The sequence below is a fragment of the Topomyia yanbarensis genome, chromosome 1, assembly GCF_030247195.1.
Source record: "Topomyia yanbarensis strain Yona2022 chromosome 1, ASM3024719v1, whole genome shotgun sequence".
Taxonomy (NCBI): Eukaryota; Metazoa; Arthropoda; class Insecta; order Diptera; family Culicidae; genus Topomyia; species Topomyia yanbarensis.
The window spans coordinates 176,816,465-176,839,166 of NC_080670.1; the positions used below are offsets into that span (position 1 = coordinate 176,816,465).

At 43.1% G+C, this 22,702-nt stretch overlaps 1 protein-coding gene across 4 annotated transcripts in view; it reads left to right on the plus strand.

The window, feature by feature from the left end:
* The window catches only part of LOC131682395 (rho GTPase-activating protein gacZ), a 51,781-nt gene extending 38,056 nt beyond the window's left edge, over positions 1-13,725 (plus strand). For all 4 annotated transcript variants that reach the window (XM_058963851.1, XM_058963843.1, XM_058963835.1 and 1 more), the window contains 2 exons: positions 4,103-4,462; positions 4,518-13,725. In XM_058963851.1, the coding sequence (XP_058819834.1) occupies positions 4,103-4,462; positions 4,518-6,182 (2,025 nt within the window). In that variant the 3' untranslated portion in view covers positions 6,183-13,725. The remainder of the gene's footprint in view (positions 1-4,102; positions 4,463-4,517) is intronic.
* Positions 13,726-22,702: the final 8,977 nt, after the last annotated feature.

Below are 22,702 nucleotides of genomic sequence, written 5' to 3' on the forward strand. Positions count from 1 at the left end.
AGATCACCCCAAGCGAGTTTGATGAAGAGTAAGCAGTTATACTGTTTTCAAATTTGGCTGTATGTAATTACGTGCAGTTCAAAATTGTCATTTGGGGTCCTTAAAGCAGTCAACCCCCGACCCGGGTTGAAACCCCCACCATCAATTTCCACTGCTTTTGCAGGCACGTATACGTTAGAGTCCCACGGAAAACGTTTGCAGCAAGCAATCTGGTTTGCCTGGTCGAGGTCATTCTATGTAACACGTATCTTATTCGTTCAAACATGTTACCGACTAGGTAGTTAACAGTCTCGAGAAAGTTTTAGTATATTTCACAACTTTCAAAAGGGAATACCGATCGATCGCGTAATCGTGCCACGATTATTTTCCATCCCCGATATATATGGGATCTTGATCAACGCTTCTACACTATGTTTCAAGTTGTTGTGTTTCTTCTGCTTTTCAAGTAAAATTTTAAAGAATGCCACATTCCTGACATGATTAAACTGGATGCATATTCTTTATGAACTTATCATCTTAATTTTTTCATTCAATAAGCGTTTCGCTTCTTGAAGAATGGTGGACCAAACAGCTTCGGAAATCAACCCCTACTGTTTTGATCCGTGTTGGTACTTTGTTTCATCCTTCTTTTCATAGTTCAAACAAACAAACCGCAAAAATCAAATATTTCTTGTTTTGTTGGGAATAATTACTGCTATCGTTTGGAAACAGGTGCGCTACTGTCGTCATGTTTTTTTTTGTGGCTGAGTTCGACAGAATTGACAGCGGTTATTCCTCTACCTAGTCAAACTAGTCCGGAACCGGTTCGGACTTCCAGCAAGAATAACAGCTCAAATGCATCAACCGCAAGCAAGATTCCATACTGAATCCATTCAGGACCGGTTCGGGAAGGGATTTGACAGATAGTTGGGATAGGTTGGTGTGGCGGCGCTAGTGTTTATCGTATATTAATTCAAATGTTTACACACGTTTTTTTAAATATTTTTGTTCGATCATGGATCTGTTCTCTTTGTTCAAACGGTTGGATAGAACGATTGTGTACTATTCCCTCAGAAACCGCGTCAATGGTATCTAGGAGCCTTGCTCCATAGATACAATATTCTGCACTTACCAGAATGGATATTTTTTTCTAGAAAAACTTTTGTTCGGGACTAATTCCCAGAAATACACTTTCCACTATGAACCACTTCTCAAAATGAAAATCCTCAGGATGTCAACAATATTGATACAATAGTTTTCGTTCTGAAGGCAAGTTATTTTTTGTTTCACATTCTAATTTAAAAGATATGTAGAATAGAGTTGTTGCTTTTTTGCGTTAGAAAACAGCTCATGTTTAGAAGAAGGAGAAATTGCATTACATGATGCTAATTTCAAATGAATAAATTTTATCTAAATTTTTACCTTCTTTTAAATATGAGCTGCCTTATTGAAATGCTACCGAAATTACGAATTGTCTGGTAATAACTGTCCATGAAGTAGATGTTTTCGCCAATTCCCAAAAGTTTCTGTATCAACACCTTCGGCAATTGGTAATGTAGAAAATTATGTGATGATACCACCTAGGGGAAGACAAAGAACAGTAGTGCTCCAGTGCAACTTAACTATAAAAATAAAGTTAAACTTTGCGTTTTTTCGAATTGATTTCAACAGTAGCCGTCACACGTCTTGTGATGTGATGTCTCGGAAAGAAAGCACAGAAACTTTAGTTTCCAGGTGAAAAAGTGAAAATGAGACCAAAATCCAGTTTTTGGCTTACAAAAATTCTCCCTAAAATGAAAATTATGTTTAAAACAAATTTGCGCATGATGGGTACAATACGAGACAAGAGTAAAGTAAACATTTGAATTTCGAATTCATAAGTAATTGGCACTATCTTAACATTGTTTGTAATAAGCCCGTGCGCAGAAAACACTCAAGGGGAGAGTTTTGATTTTTTCACGTTTCTTACAAAAGGAAAGCTATAGAAAGCCTCCAACTTTGACGATTCTTTGCCTAATCTTGTGTACCAATCGATTCAGCTCAACAAATTGAATTAATGTCTGTTATCGAGAAGGAATCTTCAACAGACACCGCTGCCGTTCGACTCGAGCTAGTGGCGGATTGGTTTGTAGTAGTTAAGCCTACCAACTGAACCTAAACATCTTATATCTCGCAATCCTCACCCATCCGGGGGCAACCGTCAGGTACTACTTCAGTAGGGATTGTGCTCTTGCTCTTTTTATTTTGTGTTATTAGGTAATGTTTTTTCATTGCTTTTTTATTGCTTGCTCTCCAACCTAATATCGCCACCTGTTGAGACACAAACCGATCCGGAGGTTTTGATCATAATGATTTACATTCCTTTACAACTACCATTGCAGGGTTTCTTATCCTTCTTTGCGCGACCCGTTCCTATTTATCTGTTAGCTAATGTTGAGAGTTCCTCGGCGGCGGTATTTCTCCCGAAACCGAGATGCCCAATTTCGCGAGCCATTAAGCTGTCAGCAACTCCAACGGAAAGATCACCGGCGGTGAAATTTCTTCCGGCTACGATATCCCGATTTACTTCGATTTCGAATTTTTCTTACTTAGTTCTCGCTGGTGTTTTTCTTCTTTAGCTCCCGACTTTGCTGTGTAGCTAGTCTACTCACCACTGTTGGTAATATCGAAATATGTCCAAACAAACAAATAAAAACATATACCGATCCAGAGAAGCCGACCAACTTGGTTTACATCCCTTTCCAGCCACCATCGCAAGGTTGCTTCCTTGGTTTCTACAACAACTTGTTTCAAGAGTGACCGAACTCAAATGACATTTTATGTGTCAAAACGACTCGCAGTATAATTGTTTTACTGTTCATAATAATATTTTAAAAGCAATTCAAAACCCTCATGGGAGGTGTTTGAACCCCCAAAGCCCTCCTCTCCTTGTGCACGGGCCTGGCTTGTATTCCATGAAGCGTGAGTGTCGTTGTCTTTTCTCTTTCCTGCTCAAGAGCTCAAGAGCTATTATTATTATTTGAAGTTAGCAATGGGCATTTTGAAAAATTAAATCAATTTTGCTACACCGATCTTTTCAACTAAAAAAATCGATGTTGTCTTGTCAAACATCGAACCGGGAAAGATCGGATGAAAAAGTAGATTTTTCGAGGTGAAAAGATCGATTTCGAAACAAAAAACGCATCGACATCGCCTATTTCTAGTTGAAGTCATTTATCTGGAAGCATAAAAGAAAGAGCAGGCCACGCTTCATAACGCTCTCGGTTTACTCGGAACTGTCACATTTGTATTGATTTTGTAAACATTACCTAGCGAACCCAGAGCGAATCGAATCTAAAACCGCAATCAGCATAAGACGACTATAAACTTCAAGCGTGAAATTCAGACTGGGGTTCTTTGATGTTAGTAGGACATGACATAAAATGACTATTTCAACAACTGACTATTCCGAAAAGGAAAAAAAACGGAATCACTGCATCATTTCACACACCGCATATCATCTGAGCATCCATGAGAACATTCCCCGGCTCACCTTCAGCTCCGAAATAGCGGAGGTCATCTTCATTGAAATCCTTAAAGAGTTTTTTTTTGTTTGTTCGTTTGCATTCAGTTCCGTCTTCCGCTGACTAGCTGTGCACCTGCACCATCTTAAAAATACGCTGCCACAGAAGCACCTCCCTTCGTAGATGATGACGTTGCTGACTGCACCACTTTCTGCCACAACCACCACCAACACCACCACCCACCACATCATCAGCACTGATATTATTTTTGATTTCGGGCTTTCCTTCTTTTGCATACATAAAAGTGTATGCTAAGGAGCACTGTTTTGCTGCATTTTGGCCCGTTCCATCCACGTTGATGTTAGCGGCTTGGTCATTACTCATAATAATAATATGGGCAATGCTTCCGCAGCCTTACTCGATATCCCGTAAGCAATGAGGATGAATGATTTATCGGCATGTTGTTTACCAAACCTTACCTCTTCCTCCCTTTCGCGTAGTGCATAAAATGTAGTCTACCTTTTCGTCGATCAATCGATACCGGTGGTGCCCTCTGCGGGAGGGCGGCTTGCTTCCTCGACTCATTTTTTTATCTATCTTATCTTTCACCTCTCTCCCAGGTGGCGGCTCGTTTCTGCGAAGGCGGACACCGGTGCCTTCCGCCGAAGGAATGTTGTGCCCAGGGTTGCTGCTACCTGTACGCACCACCCAGTGCCCCGCGGACACCAACTCCGGCGACGGACCACGTACTGAATCTGTTCTTCATCAACCACTGGTACTTCTGGTGCTTTCTGCTGGCCATCGTGCTGGCGCTGCTTTGTGCCTGTTCCCTTTGGAAGAAACGCCGCCAGCTGTGCGGTTGGGGTTCTCCCGGTCATCATTCGCAGTCGGAGGGTGATTCGGCGGGATCCTGCTACGCACCGCCTCAATACAGTCGGTGTAATTCGTTTCATATCCATGCACCGCCGCCGTACACTGAGGTAAGTGTGGATTCGTTTTGTGTGGTGATCGAAATAATTTTAAATATTTTTTTAGGTAACCTCCAAGCCGGATCTTTATCCGCTGGTATTCAGCTATACCGGAGATACCGCCAAAGGCGGTGGTCCTGGTGGCGGAGGAGCCAACTACCTGATGGTGCAATACTTCCGCAACTACATCGTACGACCGGTGGGATCACTGTCAGGAGCCAGTACCGTGGACTCACTTAGTTCTAGCTTTATTTGTACGGCCAATGAGGCAAACACGCTGATACCTCCGCCGTACTCACGAGCGGCCAGTCCAGATCATTCGATTTCGATTCGAAACTATGGCGGTATGCCGCGATCGGCCTCCCAGCAGGCTTGTACGCTGGAAGGAGCTGGTAGTGGATTCAGACCGAATTCGGTACCTAATTCTAACTACTACGGGGGATACGTCGGAGGTCACGGGTTCGTACTGCGAACTTCAGAAAGTGCCCAATTTAATAATATACTAAGTAACGGTGGTGAAGGTCGCAGTGGCGATAGTGGTGGCAGGAGTAGCGAACAGTCCGGAAGTTCCGCGCAGATGTCCGGTTCCCAAAGTGATCATTATCGGTTTAGTGTGCACAATAGCAACACCAATAACAACAGTGTAGCTAGTGAAACGTCTAATCCGTTGGGGGTAGTCTATGCGCAGCATCACGCAGCGCCGGCAGTGCAATCTAGTCATAACGATTCGGCTGAAGACAGCCAAGATAGTGTCCAACCAGTAGCTAGTGATGATAGGAGTAACGCGAACGGTAGCACGTCTACGCATAGAAATAGTCTGACGAATGCCAACATCTACAGCTCGTGCGGTTCCATCGGTGGAATATCGATAACAATTCCGGCAAACTCGGAATGTGGCTACCAGGATCTGAATGCATTGCGGCAGAGTCTGGAGACGTGCTGTCAGATCCTCCAGCAAAAGCAGGCTCAGTTCCGGAACTCGCACCAACAGCCTTCCTCCGGTTTCACGGCCAACAGTGAAGACTCGCCCATTAACATCGAACTAGCTAAGAAATTCGAAGGACTGCGCAGTACATACATCGGCTCGAATACCGGCTCCAATGTGTCCAGTTTGGCAAATCTGGGAACACCGGATTCGCCACCACGAGCTACCAGCCCGACGGTAGAGGTTCGCGAACTGCTCGAACAGATCCGACAACTACAGAACGTCAGTACAACGAATAGTGCAAGTGAAGGGATCATCATAATAAACCCGCAAGCTCAAGCGATCGACGGTTCGGCGAATGTGTCGAACGGTTCGATCAACAATTATAACAACAACAACAGCAATTCCTGTAGTATGGCAACTGCACCTCCCACGTCTAGCCACCCTCCGAGACGGCCATCCTCGCTGGTTAGCAAGAAAAAGTTCTTCTCCAAGGTACCCTCGCAAGGATCGTCCCTCGGAGGCCACAAAGCTTTATACATTCCAATTTCATCCAATCAAAATCACCCAACCGGGGAACGGGTCCGATCGCTGTGGAGTCCTTCGGCGGCTGCTAGCGCCGCAGCCGTCGGTTTGCTAAGTCGGGGCCGTAGTCGCTGCAGCTGGATATCGAAATCGGCTCCGACCACTCCGGGTACGGCACTGCCTCCTGGTGGTGGTTGCGGTGGTGCTGGAGGAGGAACCATCGGAGATAACAGTCCACTGTTGCTGGACGAACAGGACGAGGATGGTGAACAGAATGTGTAGGGTTTGGGAGGGGGAAAATTGTGGGCCAAAAAACATCTGTAGTGAGTAGAGCGTTTTTGCGAATCGTTTTTTAGTGAGTTACCTAACGGCTTGAGGAGAAGGGCGGCTTTTCATGCTTTTCGTAGCCGGTGCTTTCGGCGGTTAGTTCTGGGATGGGAGATGGTATTAGTCAGTTGGCTTTGAAGATGTGTCAAAAGTACTTTGAAAGAAGAACAATCAGTTCGTTTACCATGGAATGCTGTCGCGGAAGAAGACTACCCACTTATTTTAAACATGTCAAAAAAGATTTTTAAGCTTTTGTTAGGGGAATGGGAGACGATTTCAAGTGAAACACCATTAACAGGACAAAAATTATCTTGAACTATGTGATTCCCCGGCAATGCAAATTACTCACGATTATCCCTGCGCTTCATTATTGCAACCATTGAGATATCTGACGTTTAAAATTCGAACACTGAGATCTCGCTTTCTATACTAATTACTACCGCCTACAGACACTTTATACACAGACTTGTGGAGACAAAAACAGTGAAACTAGCAACCATGAATATTCACAGATATTTTCTCTTGACGGGGTTAGTTGTCTATTCGGTTGAGCGGGGTCGTGAAAGACCTCTCCAGCACCCGGCCGGGGTGTGGCAGAGGACTCACGGTTAGTTGGTCTTCACTTCGGTGGTGACTGTGGTTGTTTCAGGTTGGATCGTCGCTTCTGTTGGTGGGGAGACCAGCTTCAAGGGGTCCGCTGGCCCAAAGGGCCATGGACGACCTCTCCAGCTCAGCAAGGGTGTGGCAGAGGGTCTATTGATAGTGTGGTTGTGGTGTTCCTCTGTTGAGATGCCTTCGAGGGTTTGGCCCAATTGATCTGGGCCGTGTTGGTGGCTGGTGGAGATTTGCTGGAAGAGAATTTCGGTTTATGGTGGTCTTGCTGGGCCATAAGCGGCCCCTCCATTGCCGGTGCATGACGTGGCAGAGAGCCCATTGCTGGCGCGACTGTGGTTGTTCCAGGTTGGTTCATCGCTTCTGTGAGTGTGGAGACCGGCTGCAAGGGGTCATGGGCGACCACTACAGCGCCGCAAGGGTGTGACAGTGGGCCTATAGATTGCGTGGTTGTGGTGTGCCTCTGCTGAAATGTCTACGAGGGTTCGGTTTTACTGAATGGATCCTGTTGTTGGTTGGTGGGGATTTGCTGGAAGAGACTTTCTGTTTATGGTGGTCTTGCAGGGCCATGGGAAATTGAGAGGGCCGTTGCGTGGCGTGGCAGAGGGCCCATCACTGGCGTGATCCGCGATAGTGGTCGAATTGATTGTAGTTGACTGGTGAGGGTCGTGGAAACCTCTACATTAGCCGGCCGGTATGGCAAAGGACCTACGTTTGGCCTGGTTGATCCAGATGCGGTCGTATAGCCGGGCGTCCTTTAAAAATAGAAGAAGTACTTCCTCCCAGACTGGCTTGTTGGACAGCCCGTCTCGAATTGAATTGGTCAGATCATACTGCCGCTGGAGGTCCTCGAGTTCCCCCGGCAGTTGCGTACGAGGTGCTCAACATAGAGTCGGGTGTTGCATGTGGTACATTCCGGCGTTGGTTCCCTAGAGATGGCGTGGGCGTGAGTAACCACACGGAATCGGGAGAGTATTCGTTGTTATTTCAAACTGGCTCGGTCAAATCCCTTGATTCTTCTGTGTGTAGCCTCGGGATCTCCGCCGGTGATTAGTGAATCCGTTCCGCAGGATCATGTTGAATTCTCTATACATGTTGATTAATGGTATTTCTTTTGGTAGTCGGGCTCGGGCATGTCTGCCGTGTAAGGCTAGCCGATGGGCATCTATGTTTCCTCTGATGCCGCTGTGGCCAGGGATCCAACACAGTGGAATCTGTAGGCTTCGGTAGGACTCGATGGTCTGTACGAATGGGTGGGTTAAAGCTCCTGATGCCGTTTCCCGGGGGGCTGACAAGGAGTCGGTTAAAATTACAGCTGGTTCATCCGCGTCTCTTGGCCATTGCCACTGCGATGACTGCAGCTTCCGCTGTGAAGATTGAGCAAGAGGATGGAAGGCGTCAGCTGATACCCGCTCCGACGCCGTCGTCCGCCTCAGAACCGTCGGTGTATGATTTAATGTGTTGTTAGTATTTCCGGTTGATGAGGTTATATTTTGGTATGATACGGAGTGTCTCCAGCCTGCCAATGTTAGGTCCAGGGTCGAGCCAGACTCGTGGTTTTATGCGATGTAGTCGGGCAATGGTTGAGAGGAGTTTCTTAGTGAAGTCCAGGTGAATGAGGAGGTGGCATTCGTCGCCCGCTGTCCTCAGGAACCGGTGAGAAAAATTAGTACCCGTTTGAGGACTACTCTAGCTACTTCTCAGCGGCCAGGGTAGTCCTCCGGGCTCGACACAGGTTGCTCCGGCGGGCGTGCTTGCTAGTTGTCCGCAGGCTAACCACACCGCTCCGTGGTATAGGGGCCCGATGATGGTGGAGAGCCTATCTATGTTTCGGCGCGTGAATTCGAACCCGTAAAAAATTTTGCTGCTTATTAGGAATCGTCCGATGTTGAGTGCCGGTCTACGGTTGTTTCTGGGGTGACGGGAGCAGATAGTGCAGATCAGACGCTTTCTGCTTTCGCATTCTTTTTTGATTCGTCGGATGAATTTCCTGACGATTGTGACTCCGAGAATAACTGGTTCCCTCCGAAAGGGTATCATGGTGTCGTTGAGGTGGATTAGCCTGGAGTTCGCTAGTTGGTGCGGTGGGTGATGGTGCATATTTTCGGCGTATATGTTAAATCCTGTTGCGAGTGCCCATCGGCTGACGGCGTTGACGGCTGCCTGTAGCGATATCCGGGGACGTGCGATGCTTTTCCCCAGGGCCACCAGGATGATGTCGTCGGCGTAAACGGACAGGTATATCCCACCGGGTAGCGCTGCGAAGAGCGAGTTCATACTGATGAGAAATAACGTCACGGCAAAAACTGAGCCTTGCGGCACTCCGTTGGTCTCCCAGTACACCTGGGATAGGGAGCCGCCTATACAGACCTGGATGATGAGGTAGTTCTGGATGAAGGTGTCGAGGTTTCCCTGCATACCCCATCGTTTGAGGTCTTGGAGCACGCCTTTTCGCCACTCTGTGTAGTATGCTTTTGCTACATATAGAATTACGGCCTTTTCCAGTATTTCCTCGACGGATCCTAGGTGGGCTCCAGTACCGAGTTCGGAAGGCAAACTGGCGTGGGTCAAGGAGTTTGAGGTCTCTCGGCCACGTAGTCAGTCGTCTGTTGACTATTCTTCCCAGGGTTTTGACGGTGCATGACAGCACGCTGATTGGCCGGAAGTCGTTAGTGGTACGGGTGTTCTGGTAATTTTTGGGCATGAGGAGTACGTGGGCCAGTTTCCATTCTTCTGGGAAGGTCCCATGTTCCCAGATTGCGTTGAAGGAGTCCAGGAGGGCTCTTTTGCCGCCGGTAGGAAGGTGTCGGGATCATCGGGTATCCTACCCAGTCGGGGACATCGGATTTTCTGTGCGTGATGATGAGGGTGGCGGCGAGTTCCATTCCAGTGAAAGGTTTATTGTAGGAGTTGGAAGTAAAGCTGGTCGGCGAGGCTTGCAGTCTCCTATCTTCACTAAACGAAAGCAGCGGGCAGGGTTTCATCGGGGGATAAGAATTGAAAGTGGCGTCCCATTCTGTCAGTTATTTCCCTGGGTATCAGTGAAGCTAGTGTTGTTGACCGATAGGGAGTAGCCGGTTTGTCGGCGTTTTCCGCTGAGCGCGTTTACTCGTCTCCACAGTTCGGCAGTTGTGGAGTCCGGGTGGATGCCGTCGACCAAGTTGTTCCATCTGTTTTGCTCGGCTGTTATGATCGTTTTTCTTGCGGCGTTCAGTATTGTCCTTAAGTAGTTCGCCCTTGGGTCCCGGTGCTCGGTGTTTTTAAAGGAGGGTGAGCGCTTTCCGACGCGCTTTGATGGCGGCGGCGACTTCCGGACTCCACCAGTAAACGGCTCGGTGTGATGGTGCTCCGCTGGTTCGAGGGATACTTTCCCCTGCTGCGTTGGCCATAATGTTTGAGAGGTCAGTCTGCGGGTATATTCGGTCTCGGTCCAGTAGGTTTGCTATCGATCCTTCATAGGCGTCCTAGTCAGCACTGTCGTAGAGCCAGCGTCTTCGCCGGGTCGTGTTTGGTGGCGGCGGTTGATGATGGATGGGGAAGTGGTCGCTTGCGCCGATGACGTTGGCCGTGAACCAGCCACACCTCCCGGTGATGGATCTGGAGGCGAATGTGACGGAGGTGCTACCCCGTATGAAGTTGGTGCTGCCGTCTTTCAGTATGACTCCGTCGACTTCTTCGATGTGTCGGATGATTTCGTTGCCTTTATAACAACATTTGTCCGAGCCCCAGGCCGTGTGGTGGGTGTTTAAGTCTGGTTTATCAGGACAGACTATGGAACAGCCAACGGAGTAGGATATTTCCCTTGCGGCCGCGACATGTTAGTGGTAAATGCGTTGATAATAGCTCAGCCTTGTTGACCAGACCGATGGTTTGGTAGATGTTTTCGCCTCTCGCCATCTCCCACTCGTGTCTGTTACCGACCCATGCGGCGGGTCAGTACCTGGGTGAAGGTTCGTTTCCTGGATGGCGAGGCAGAGTGTTTCCGTGCGGGGGATGATGTTTTGCAGGTCTCCGATGTTGTTTCTTAATCCGTTGATGTTCCACTGGATTGCCAAAGTGAAATATCCTGGAGCTGGGTTGCTTTTTGTTGAGCGGTTGTGCCGTGGCGAGCCCAATGCGTTTGTTCAACAAACGCCAAACATTCATAGCTGGGCGTTGCTGTCGCGTCAACTTGTTCGAATGTTATATTATATTTCCTGATTATACATCATATTAACATGATTTAATCTGTTCCACAATATTCAGCCGTCACTCGGTCAGTTGCTGCTTGTCTCCAACCTCTCAGGTGCCACCGGCAACGCTGCGCTACTCTCCGTCCTGTACCTGCCGGGTTGGAGGTGAAAACCAACTTAGTGGGGTAGTTGTCCGGCATCCTCACAACATGCCCCGCCCACCGTATCCTTCCAGCTTGAACTACTTTCCGGATACTTGGCTCACCATAGAGTCGCGCAAGTTCGTGGTTTATCCTTCTCCTCCACACGCTATCCTCCTGCACACCAACGAAGATCGTTCTCAGCACCCTTCTTTCGAAGACTTCGAGTGCTTGCAGATCCTCCTCGAGCATTGTCCACGTTTCGTGCCCGTAGAGAACCACCGGTCTAATCGGTGTGTTGTACATGGCGCATTTCGTACGGTGCTAAAGCTTCCTGGATCTTAAAGTTTTGTGGAGCCCATAGTAAGCACGACTTCCAGAGACAATACGCCTTCTGATCTCCCGGCTGGTGTTATTGTCCGCAGTCACCAATGAGCCTAGATAGATGAACTCGTCAGTCACCTCGAACTCGTCGCCGTAGATCGTAATACTACTGCCCAAGTGTTCCCTATCGCGATTGGTTCCGCCAGCCAGCATGTACTTCGTCTTAGACACATTCATCTTCAGTCCTACTCGTGCTACTTCACGCTTCAGTCGGGTATACAGATCTGCTACCGTCTCCTTGTTTCTACCGATTATGTCCACGTCGTCAGCGAAGCACACGAACTGTCCGGACCTCGTGGAAATCGTGCCCCACGTGTTGAACCCGCTCTTCGCATTACACCTTCCAGCGCTATATTGAACAGCAGGCAGTAAAACCCATCGCCTTGTCTTAGTCCCCTGCGTGTTTCAAACGGACCCGAGAGGCCGCCCGAAATTTTGACACAACACCTCACACCATCCATCGCAGCCTTAATCAGTCTTGTCAGCTTCCCAGGGAAGCCGTTCTCGTCCATCATTTTCCATAGCTCTACACGGTCCACCGTGTCATATGCGGCTTTAAAGTCGATAAACAGGTGATGTGTCGGGACCTGGTATTCACGGCATTTTTGGAGGATTTGCCGTATAGTAAAGATTTGGTCGTTTGTTGATCTGTCGTTGATGAAACCGGCCTGATAACTCCCGACAAATCCATTTACCAGCGGTGATAGGCGCCGGAACAGAATCTGGGATAGCACTTTGTACGCGGCATTTGTCACAGTGTTCGCTCTGTAATTTTCACAGTCCAATTTGTCGCCTTTCTTGTATATCGTGGTGATGACCCCTTCCTTCCACTCCTCCGGTAGCTGTTCTCTGTCCCAGATTCTTTCGATTATTCGGTGTATGCTTTCCGTCAGTTTCTTTGGACCCACCTTGAAGAATTCCGCTCCTAGACCATCCTTATCAGCTGCCTTGTTGTTCTTGAGCTGTTGAATAGCCTCGAATGCCCGATTGTCCATGTTCGAACTGGGAATAGGATTTTAGCAGAAGTGTCAATGAATTCAATATGCTTACATTTAGTTTGTTCTCAGTTCGAACAAATTCTCCCGTCGCCTCAACAAATTTGCTGCTGGTTTGACAATTATCCGTCACTCAGATTTCCGCTTCATTGACATCGGTCACATCGACGTCAGTTGGGTAAGTGGTACAGTGGTGCCAGAACGTAAGAAAATTGCGAAAAAAGATAAAATTGGTCGCAATTTAACACGTAAAAAGCTGGATAAGGCATTTCATTAGACATTTGTCATCAACTGGTTCCTTTTGTTTATCTCTTCCGACGTTTCTCGGTATTGCTAACAACTGAAGTTGCTAGATATCCAGTAACTAAATCATCGAATCGACACAACATTCAACTAAGCATGTCCGCCGAATGAATTTTTAACCAGAGGAAAGATCCAACAGTAAACGATGAAAACTTGAGGAAAACACATGAGCGGTTAAGCTGTGAATTGCTAAACTCCACTGTGAGCTGGTAAACAAATAAATAAACCTCTCCTGGAATGTCATAGAATTCGGTTCTACATTGTCTGCGAAACCAATTTCGAAGGTGTCAGCCGGTAATTCCGGACGAAAGCACTCATCTACCAGATCTACCAGCCAGAATCGATTATTAGTCGTGCAAAAAGTCCCGGTCAAATCCATACGGCTTTCGAATCAGAATGGGTTGGTTTGACTGGCGTATAGTGATGGTTGTACATAGAATAACAACAACAGCAGTCCGAATCAAAACCATTTTCAATAAAAACAAAGTAGCTTGTTAGTCGAATGCAAATAATCGTGCGCGAAAGCCTTCTTTGATCTGACAGCATGTGATAGTCCTTCGTGTTGGTAGTTGACAGTATTTCACAACGGTTTACAATACAACTGAATGAAACAACGCAATTTTACTAACGGAATCATTTTCGACGGCAATCGAAATTTTGTTTGAGGACCATAATTATCGATACACACACACACACATAGAGGTGAATAAACATAACACGAAAATAACGCAGACAACAAAAGCTAACTGTGAATGCAGAATGCAAGTGAGGTAAACTATCAAATTTAACGATGCTAAAATTTACAGAAGTACTCATCGACACGAAAATGCAAAACGGCTTAAAATTATTTAACCAAAACGCAATAGAACAATGAATAACAATAAAACACACACACATACATATAAATTCACCCTCAAGCAGGAAGCGCGAATTAAGGAAAGAAAAAAATTGAAAGAATATGCCTTTTCAAGTAAAAAAGTAACTATAGAACATTAACACATAAAGTCGTAGCTACTAGTTCGTACTGACTAAGATAACACACAGATTTGTGAATAATTCAGAAAAATATATATTGAAGGTATTTTACTACACATTAGAAACCGGCGAAGAACTGAACACAAATTTCAAGCAAACCAACAACAAAAAACAACGTTTAGATGTAGTAGTTAGATGTACTTGTACAAAAAACCGTATGCATCATAGTGGGCCGAGTGCGCGCATCAATGCCAATTTTGACCCTATATAGTTAGTTTATTTGTAAACATAAGAAGTGAAACACACACACACACTCACACTACCACGCGCACGCGCAATGCAATGTGATGTATCAACTCTTTCAAGTTACCATATCGTTTCGTTCGTGAGTCAGACGGATCTCTAACTTATTATATTATAGAATGAATTAAGTTATCCTATACCCCAAGCCTCGTGTAGACTCGCTCTCTCTCTCTCTCTCCTTAGAATTATCAATGTTCATTCGCGTTACTTGAAAAAAAAGAAGTATTTGTTCTAAAAAAGAAACACACCTCTAGCCAATAAGTAAATGTGTGCCCGGTTCCAACCTGCAACAAACAACAACAAAAACCCTTGCGTCTGTATCTCTGCAAGTGCAACACGAACCCAACCGGTGATATTACCTATTATTTTTAGAATTCGATGATAGCAAACCAGCTGAGTATGAAATAGAAATGCGAATCTTATCCGAAGCAGAAAAAAAATAATATTTGGTTGACCAAAACAACACCCAAAAAAAGGCGAACGTCGGACTACGCGATAAATGAGGCCTTTTTTCGAGGAACTTCGGTAGCTGCGGGTGATAACAAATTGGATGTTTTTATCGTCTCGTTTTTCATATAGGGACCTCCAGCGCAGAAAAAAAGTAATCTATTTATTTGAATCCTATTCCGAGAGCGTTCGGTGACCTGCTTTAGACGGTTGATATAATTCTTAAGCCAGAAGCAGCCTCGGTGACTCTCCTCCTTATAATTCTAAATTAATCGATTGGAGGTTTTAATCTGGAACCACTGCCTCTATTCTTTTCTAGGTTTAACTGTCAAAAATGCTGACCCATGTGGCTAACACCATTGTCAAGTTTCGTAACACTACTGGAAGGTTCTGCAAACAAGTTATTGAATAAATTAAAGCTTTTTATAATATCTACAAAACCATAGGTTTTGCTGCTTAGGAAATAGATTCGCATTCGATATCATCCGCATACATTCCCTTTCCCGGCAAAGCAACCAAAGTTTGATGTTTATATTAAACAATTAAATTAAGGATTAAATAAAATTCTTTAAGACGATACTAGAAAAAAAAGAAGTAAAAAGATGAACTGGAGAAAAGAAACAATCAACTGTTTCTTTTCTACGGACTTCCATCTATATCTGTACGTTTCTCGCGGTATATCCGAAAACCCTCTGGTATATTGCACAATCAGAGTTTGTTGTTGCATTTTCATATTTGCATTTCCAGGCAGATTCGCTTCGCTGAAAATTTGACACTTTAAATTGCTGATATTCAGCAAAGTGAATCTGTCAAACTAACATAATTCGAATTGCTGAGCTATCGGTATTTTCAATTGCTGAAACCTTCAGCTTATGAAAATTTAGCAAAATTTTGCTGACATTCGGCGAAAAAAAAATTGGTGTGCAGATTCCCATTAAAGTCAAGGATATGTGTTCACCGTGCCAATTCCCTGCATAGTTTTGCGTTGGTTTGTGAATTTAATGCGAAAAACAAAACATTGTTTTTCATTTAATACGTGAAATTGTTTACATCACCTCTAAAGACGCTGAATCCCTCTGGATTGAGACGCTATCTCTATCGTTTGTTTATTATTTAAAATCGCTAAAAATCCATCTCGAACTAGGGCCATTGACAGGTATCGTGCAGAGAGAATAAGGATTCTCTCTGGTCTTGTGCTTAATTGGAATGAGACTGACAGATTAATGGCAAAACAACGATTGACATTGTGCTGCAAAGGCCAATTACCTGCTGCGACATCTACAGGTTAATAGCGTAAACAAAATAAGGTGGATGTTTGTATTTTATTCATATTCTGGTTGTGTGTGTGTATACAATCCATTTCGCACTGACCGGCAGTGCTTTTATGGAAGAAACTTGTATTTGTTTTCATCGATAGATGTACACATATTTAGCCCTGGAGATGAAAGGTGATAGCTCTACTGTACATCCAACAACCCATTTCAAGAATGCCTGTTCCTACACGTACATTAAGAGGCCGCCTTCATATAATGGCTAAACGGCTCACTGACACGAGAGCTAAATGGGAACGCAATAGATGGAGACGAAAAGCGAGAGAAGAGACGAGTGCTAAATGGTTCAAAGGTCGCGCCATTTCAAGGATCAGGTGAGGCTTTGAGATAGCTGCGGAAAACTCGTGTGCAAAAGAATGAGTAGCGACGAAAGCACAACGAGTCTGAACCATGCTTATAATCGAGTCAAGATAGTTTCTTTCGATATCTACAAAACCTTCAAAAGTAATCTTAAGTCGCACCCTAAACTTTTCTGGAAATATGCGAATGAGCAGCGCAAGGAATCAGAAGAGCTGTCTATGACCTACGATGGCAGCACATTTACCACATCCCAAGATATCCGCAGACCATTTTCGGAGAAATTCGCGAATGTGTTTACAGATGAGACCTTAACAGTTGATGAAATTGAGCTCGCTGTTAGTCAAGTTCCGGTTATGAGCCAAACTGTACCCTTCAGTACTTTTGAAAAGGCACAGTGACTCCGCTTCTTCACATCTTTAAAGCATCTATTAGCAGTGACATTTTTCCATCTTGCTGGAAGTCCGCGAACATGTTCCCAGTCCATAAAAAGGGAAATAAGCCAGCCATCAACAGTTACCGCGGAATTACTTCATTGAGTGCTGTCTCAAAGTTTTTCGAGCTGTTGATTGTGGAACCTCTTCAGGCTCACTGCAAGCAGTGCCTAAGTGATGATCTACATGGCTTCAAGTTTGGACAGCGATTAAACGGAATCACGGATATTGTGTATTGCAGGATAATCGCTCGAAATGCGATTATATGGAAGCTGAATTCAAATCAGGCGCATTACAGCCGCCTATATAAATTGGGTCATTAAATGAGAAAAAGTCGTTTTTTATTACTTACATCGATAAAGCTGATTTTCGTGATTGCAACAATGTTTTTTTCCAACTCACGAAACGTGAAAATAATATTAAAATTTAAAATAAAGATATATGTTGACTGTCTGGATTTGACACTATAGGAAGGATTTAACATATCGAATTTCACGACAAATGATGCTCTGTCAGAAAAAAATTAAGGCATGTTTTCTCGGTTTTCCCGCAGGGTTATATTTATTTGACATAAACACCATCCATTGCATATAGTTTTTTTCATTTTGGGTGTTGTCCTGATAGGCCAGATGTAAACAACCGCAGTTTTCCTATGCATGGTTGCCAAGTTTACATAAGATTTATTTTAAAAAACAAAAAAATCGTTTTTACGTACTACAACGAAATTTTTTTCGAAACAATGTTTTATTATGTATATTGGACCTAAAATTTATCGAATGGAACGGAAAACTATATATTGCTTAATGGCCCAATTCACAAGAAGCTTTTTCTTCGGAGCTTGCGAAAATACACAGCCGACAGGAAAATAAACATTGAAAGAGAGGGTATCTCCACCTACATTTGCAATAGAGACTGCTCACCACTCCTAGAATTCGCTTATGTTAAACTGTTGCATTGTCTAACGGTTCGCGGAGCAAATGCGGCTATATTTGATGTCAGCGGTAATTTTTTGCGGTTGTTTCGATCCTGCCTCACAAATCGAGAGATAGTGGTTGTCATTGGCGATTGCCAGGTACCCACATTTACTCCCTCGTCAGGAATACGCCAAGGAAGCCATTTGAGATCGTTGATGTTGCGACTTTACTTCAAAATATTTTGTCTCTTCCGCTAAATTGAAGATTGCAGATTTCTCCAACAACAGTTTGAAGTCTTCACTGATTGATGTAGCACGAACCGCATGAGTGCAAATCCGAAAAAGCGCCGGGTAATATTTTTTAAAGACATTTGTGACAATGTATTGCATGGAGGGGCAATTTTCGCGTTCCGCGTACCACTTGACTGTTAGCACGTGATTCACTGGTTGGTCACTAGAGTGACAGGAAAAAAATGACCCACTATCGGCCCATGCCTGCGTCGATTCCTAGTCCCACCAGGAGTATTTGCTCCAAATTTGAAGCGAATTGGACAAGTTTAGCTACCGGACCAATGTGCCTGAAGTTTGTATGGGAATTTTCGACAATTTACTTGGAGAAAACCCACTTACTGGCATTTTCGCCGCTAGGTGACACTGTATGCATCGTATTATCACTGTAAGTGAAAAAAAGAAATATAATTTAATTGTCTACAACTTTGTCGAAGACTGCTAGTAAATCCGGCTTTGTTAAAAGACGTTATTAAACTTTTAACGAAGTAATGTCTGAGTCAGTTTTGCATGGGGCCTAGCAGTGCATGGTTATGTATCAGTACTCGATTCACACTAACTAAACATGTTTGTGAAATAATCGTTAGATTTAGCTCAATAGTAGGTTCAGAAGAATTATAGTAAGTAATATGAGTCATGTTTTGGTCAGAAAATTTTAATTGAACATTTTACCGCGCAGAGGGTGCCAACACTAACTTTTCAACGGAAAGAGATAGAGATTAGGTGTCTTCCACAAAGTTGTAGAAAAGGCATTTTTCAATAATTCTTCTGAACATCTCCATATTCTATCTCTCTTCTATGAAAAGATAGTGTTGGCGCCCTCTATGCGGTAACAGATGGAACTAAAATTTTCTAACCAAAACATGACTCGTGTTTCTAACTATAATTCCTCTGAACATACCATTGAGCTAAACCTAACGATTATTTCACAAAAATAGATAGTTGGTGGGAGTCAATACTGATACATAACCATTAGGGTGGGACAAAAAATAAATTCCAGCTCCGATCAACTTTTTAGGTACCATTTGGGACCTAGAACAACTGTGCACATTCTTAGCTCGATCCCTGAAACTATATTTTTGCGCGCACTGTTTAAAGTTAACATGGGATTTTGTATGGGAAAATTAACTTTCACAAAATAATTCCTCCAGGAGTCACCCATTACTTCCTAAAAATAAATCGTTATGTGGCTTTTATAGGAAATTTAACAAAGAAACGAAGTCTTGAAAACTACGAAACGATCTGACACATGAGAAAAAAGTTATTAAGCAGAAACCGATTGATGCTCTAACGATTGATAAAATATTCATTTTTTCTAGCACCACTGCTGTTGGTGGTCCAATTATATACAATTTTAATTTGATCTTCTCTTAATGTGTCTAAATAATTTATCTATACTGTTTAACCACTTCGCAAGAGTTTTGAGGAATAAATTGAGTCTTCTTTTGTACATAATGAACAAAAATTAACGATTTTGTATATAATTCGACCGTCAACAGCAGTGATGCTATGAAAAGTGAAATTTTCATCAATCTTCAGGGCATCAATCGGTTTTTGCTTAATAACTTTTTCCACAAGCATCAGATCGTTTCGTGATCTTCTAGACTTTGTTTCCTCTACAAATTTCCGATAAAAATCAGACATTCATTTAATTTTAGGAGGTAACGGGCGACTATTGGGTGAATTATTTAGCAAAAGACGATTTCCCCATACGAAATGCCATGTAAACTTTAACCCGTTGGCGAAAAAATATAGTTTCACCGATCGAACTAAAAATTTGCAGTGTTGTTCTGGGAGCTAAACGGGACCCAAAAAGTTACTCGGAGCGAAATTTTATTTTTTTTTTCATATAACCATGTCCCACTCTAATAACCATGCACTGCTAGGCCCCATGCAAAACTGACTCAGACATCACTTCGTTAAAAGTTTAATAACTTCTTTTAACACAGCCGGATTGACTAGCAGTCTTCGACAAAGTTGTAGACAATTAAATTATCTTTCATATTTTTACTTTCAGTGATTATACGATGGATACAGTGCCACCTAGCGGCGAAAATGCAAGTTAGTGGGTTTTCTCCATGTAACTTGTCGAAAAATCCCATACAAACTTAAGGCGCGTTGGTCCGGTAGCTAAACATATCCGATTTGCTTCAAATTTGTAACAAGTACTCCTAGTGGGACTAGGAATCGACTCAGGGGTGGGCCGATTGTGGTCATTTTTTTAACTGGACCGCTTTTTAATTGAACCATAGTCCAACTAAAAACATCTGACCATTTTTAGAGATTGAACAGATGCATTTAAATTACTAACGTCTCATTTGGAGAGAGCTTTTGACATCTATCTGTCGATCCAATTAGCGAATCAAATTCGTTAGTTGGCCAGAGAATGTTGCCTAATCAGCGAATCACGACTGTACTTGAACACGATAACCTGTTAGTACGGTTAGTAGACTTCAAATCAGGTCAAGGAAGTTAATCATAAGACAAGAATAGCAAAAAGTTTTCTGCCTCTGTTTTCAGTTTTCATTTCAGTAAACAAACGCGACGGACCAGCTGTGAAAGGCGAATAGCACGTTTAAAGTGCCAATAATCAACCAAACACAGCAGAGTATTTGAATAGTTGAATTAGAGTTTACCTATAGGTATGAACTGCTGCATCCGTCACTGATAACAATGCGGCAATCAGTATTGTTTACACAAGCGGTTGCGTCAATTGCAATTCATTTGCTTTTTGCTGTGACGTCCGACTAATTGTTTTTGTTGATACTAATGACCAAGATAGAGCGTTTCAAAGGTGTTCCTATAACATACAAGTGTTCTTGTTAAATTTTTCACCGTGAATACACTTCACAGTTTGATTTTGTGTTTCGAGTTCATCTCATCAGTAACTAGCTAGATCATCTTCAGCGATCCGAAGTATTGCTTGATCCTCGTTTCTTAGTCAATATTCGTTGCTGGCCACTTCCTAATTTCCATTCCGTCGAGTTGGAATGCAAAAACCTTTTATAAATCCTTTCTACTGATGTATGACAGATGCCAAACTGCTCAGCGATCAGGTGATTTACCAGAATATTTCGTCTACACGGATACGAAAAACTACCAAAAGTTGAGCTCTTTTGACTCAATCTCGGGGTATAGTGGAATAAGGTAAAATTAGGTAAACCGTGTTGAAGGTAGTTTCCCTTTAACCACGGCAAAAATCACAACTTATACTCAACCTTGAGTTAAATATACTTAAATTTAAGTTGAAACTATCTAATTTTGAGTATACTTCAAACAATTCAAGAGTACCTTATTCCATGGAAGACCCCGACTGAGTCGAATCTCTCTCTTTGTTTTTGACAACACTAATAAGTGTGAAAGCGATGCAAAAATCAAAACTACCTAAATTTAAGTTAAAAGTACTTATTCTGCGGATTGTTTTATTTTTCCGTGTAAACGATGTAATAACACACATAATTACTACACGATTTCCTCATAACTAGTTATTTTGAATATTAACAAAAGAAAAATAGTTTTGAGAGAAAAGACGAACTGAAATAAAACAATAAATGCCTTGGCGAATTTCTTTGTCCGGCCTTATTCTGACAGTTCAACCCTTTTTTGTGATAAGGGCGATACTTACAAATGTAAACATAAGGGTTTTTTCAAAGATGCAAATGGGGGCTTTGAAATGCAACATATTAACCTGAAAATTTGGATTCTACGATATTGCTTTCTTAAACTACAGCAAAAAATACAACAGGCGAAACTGTATTTTTGTTTTATTTAAAGTTTCGCCCTTCACGCTCCATGCAAACAAACAGGGCGATACTTTTTTTGCTAGCAGTTTAGAGGCGAAACTGTTTTTTCGTATTTTTTTTAGGATTATCAAACTGATACCAGCTGTAAATAGTAACAATGATCGCTATTGAAAAAACCCGCACGAAATCGGTGGTGTAAAACGGTAGTTATTGTAAAAAAACGTAAGGGCGATACTTCAATGCTGATAGGTGGGACCGAAAAAGTAAACAATCGCCAATGGGGCGATACTATCATTTTGTCGATTTAAGGTTGCACAGAGAATGCGTAAAATTCGCAAACGAAAAAAGCAGTTTTTTTCCACACCGTATGTCAGATCTTCATAAAAATCAATCAGCGTATGTAGAATGTTGTTACTGTACTGCTGATTGATTTTTATGAAGATCTGACATACGGTGTGGAAAAAAACTGCTTTTTTCGTTTGCGAATTTTACGCATTCTCTGTGCAACCTTAAATAGCAAAAACAAATTTTAATTTAATAATTTCAAATACTTAATGAAGTTTTGGGTTTCGATCACTGAATCATGCAATCTAGGTTGTAAAAAACACAATAATTCTTAAATAGGAAATGAAACCATGTCTGGAAATATTTACTGTTGATTTTCTTTGAATGGTGTCACTGCTTGTATCGTCCTTTTCAAGTAAAAGCGTTGATTTGTGTAATTTATCAGATACACGCCAAAATCGTTTCACCCAATGTTTGTTGATGTCACCCCATGTCATATTGGTGATATCACAGATAACAGACGGGTAAGCTCGATTCGAAATGTGTGTAAATACCCGCTACTGAAATTCCGTATCAAATGTCTGAAACACGTTTGGCAAACATTTGGCGCAGTGATCGATGCAATGCAGTTGGAGTGCAGCTGTCAAACGCTTGTAGCAAACAGTTGCGTAGATGACAATGGTGAAACACGGATTTCCAACGTTTATCGATTTGAAAGTTTACACCGGTTTTTAATAAAATTTCGTTCTAGTCTAAATGTATGTTATCTGTGGTAATATTATCGTCAGTAAACTTTCAGAAAAAAATGGCCAAAAAACTGTCGCTAATTTATTTGATAATCACAGATGACTAA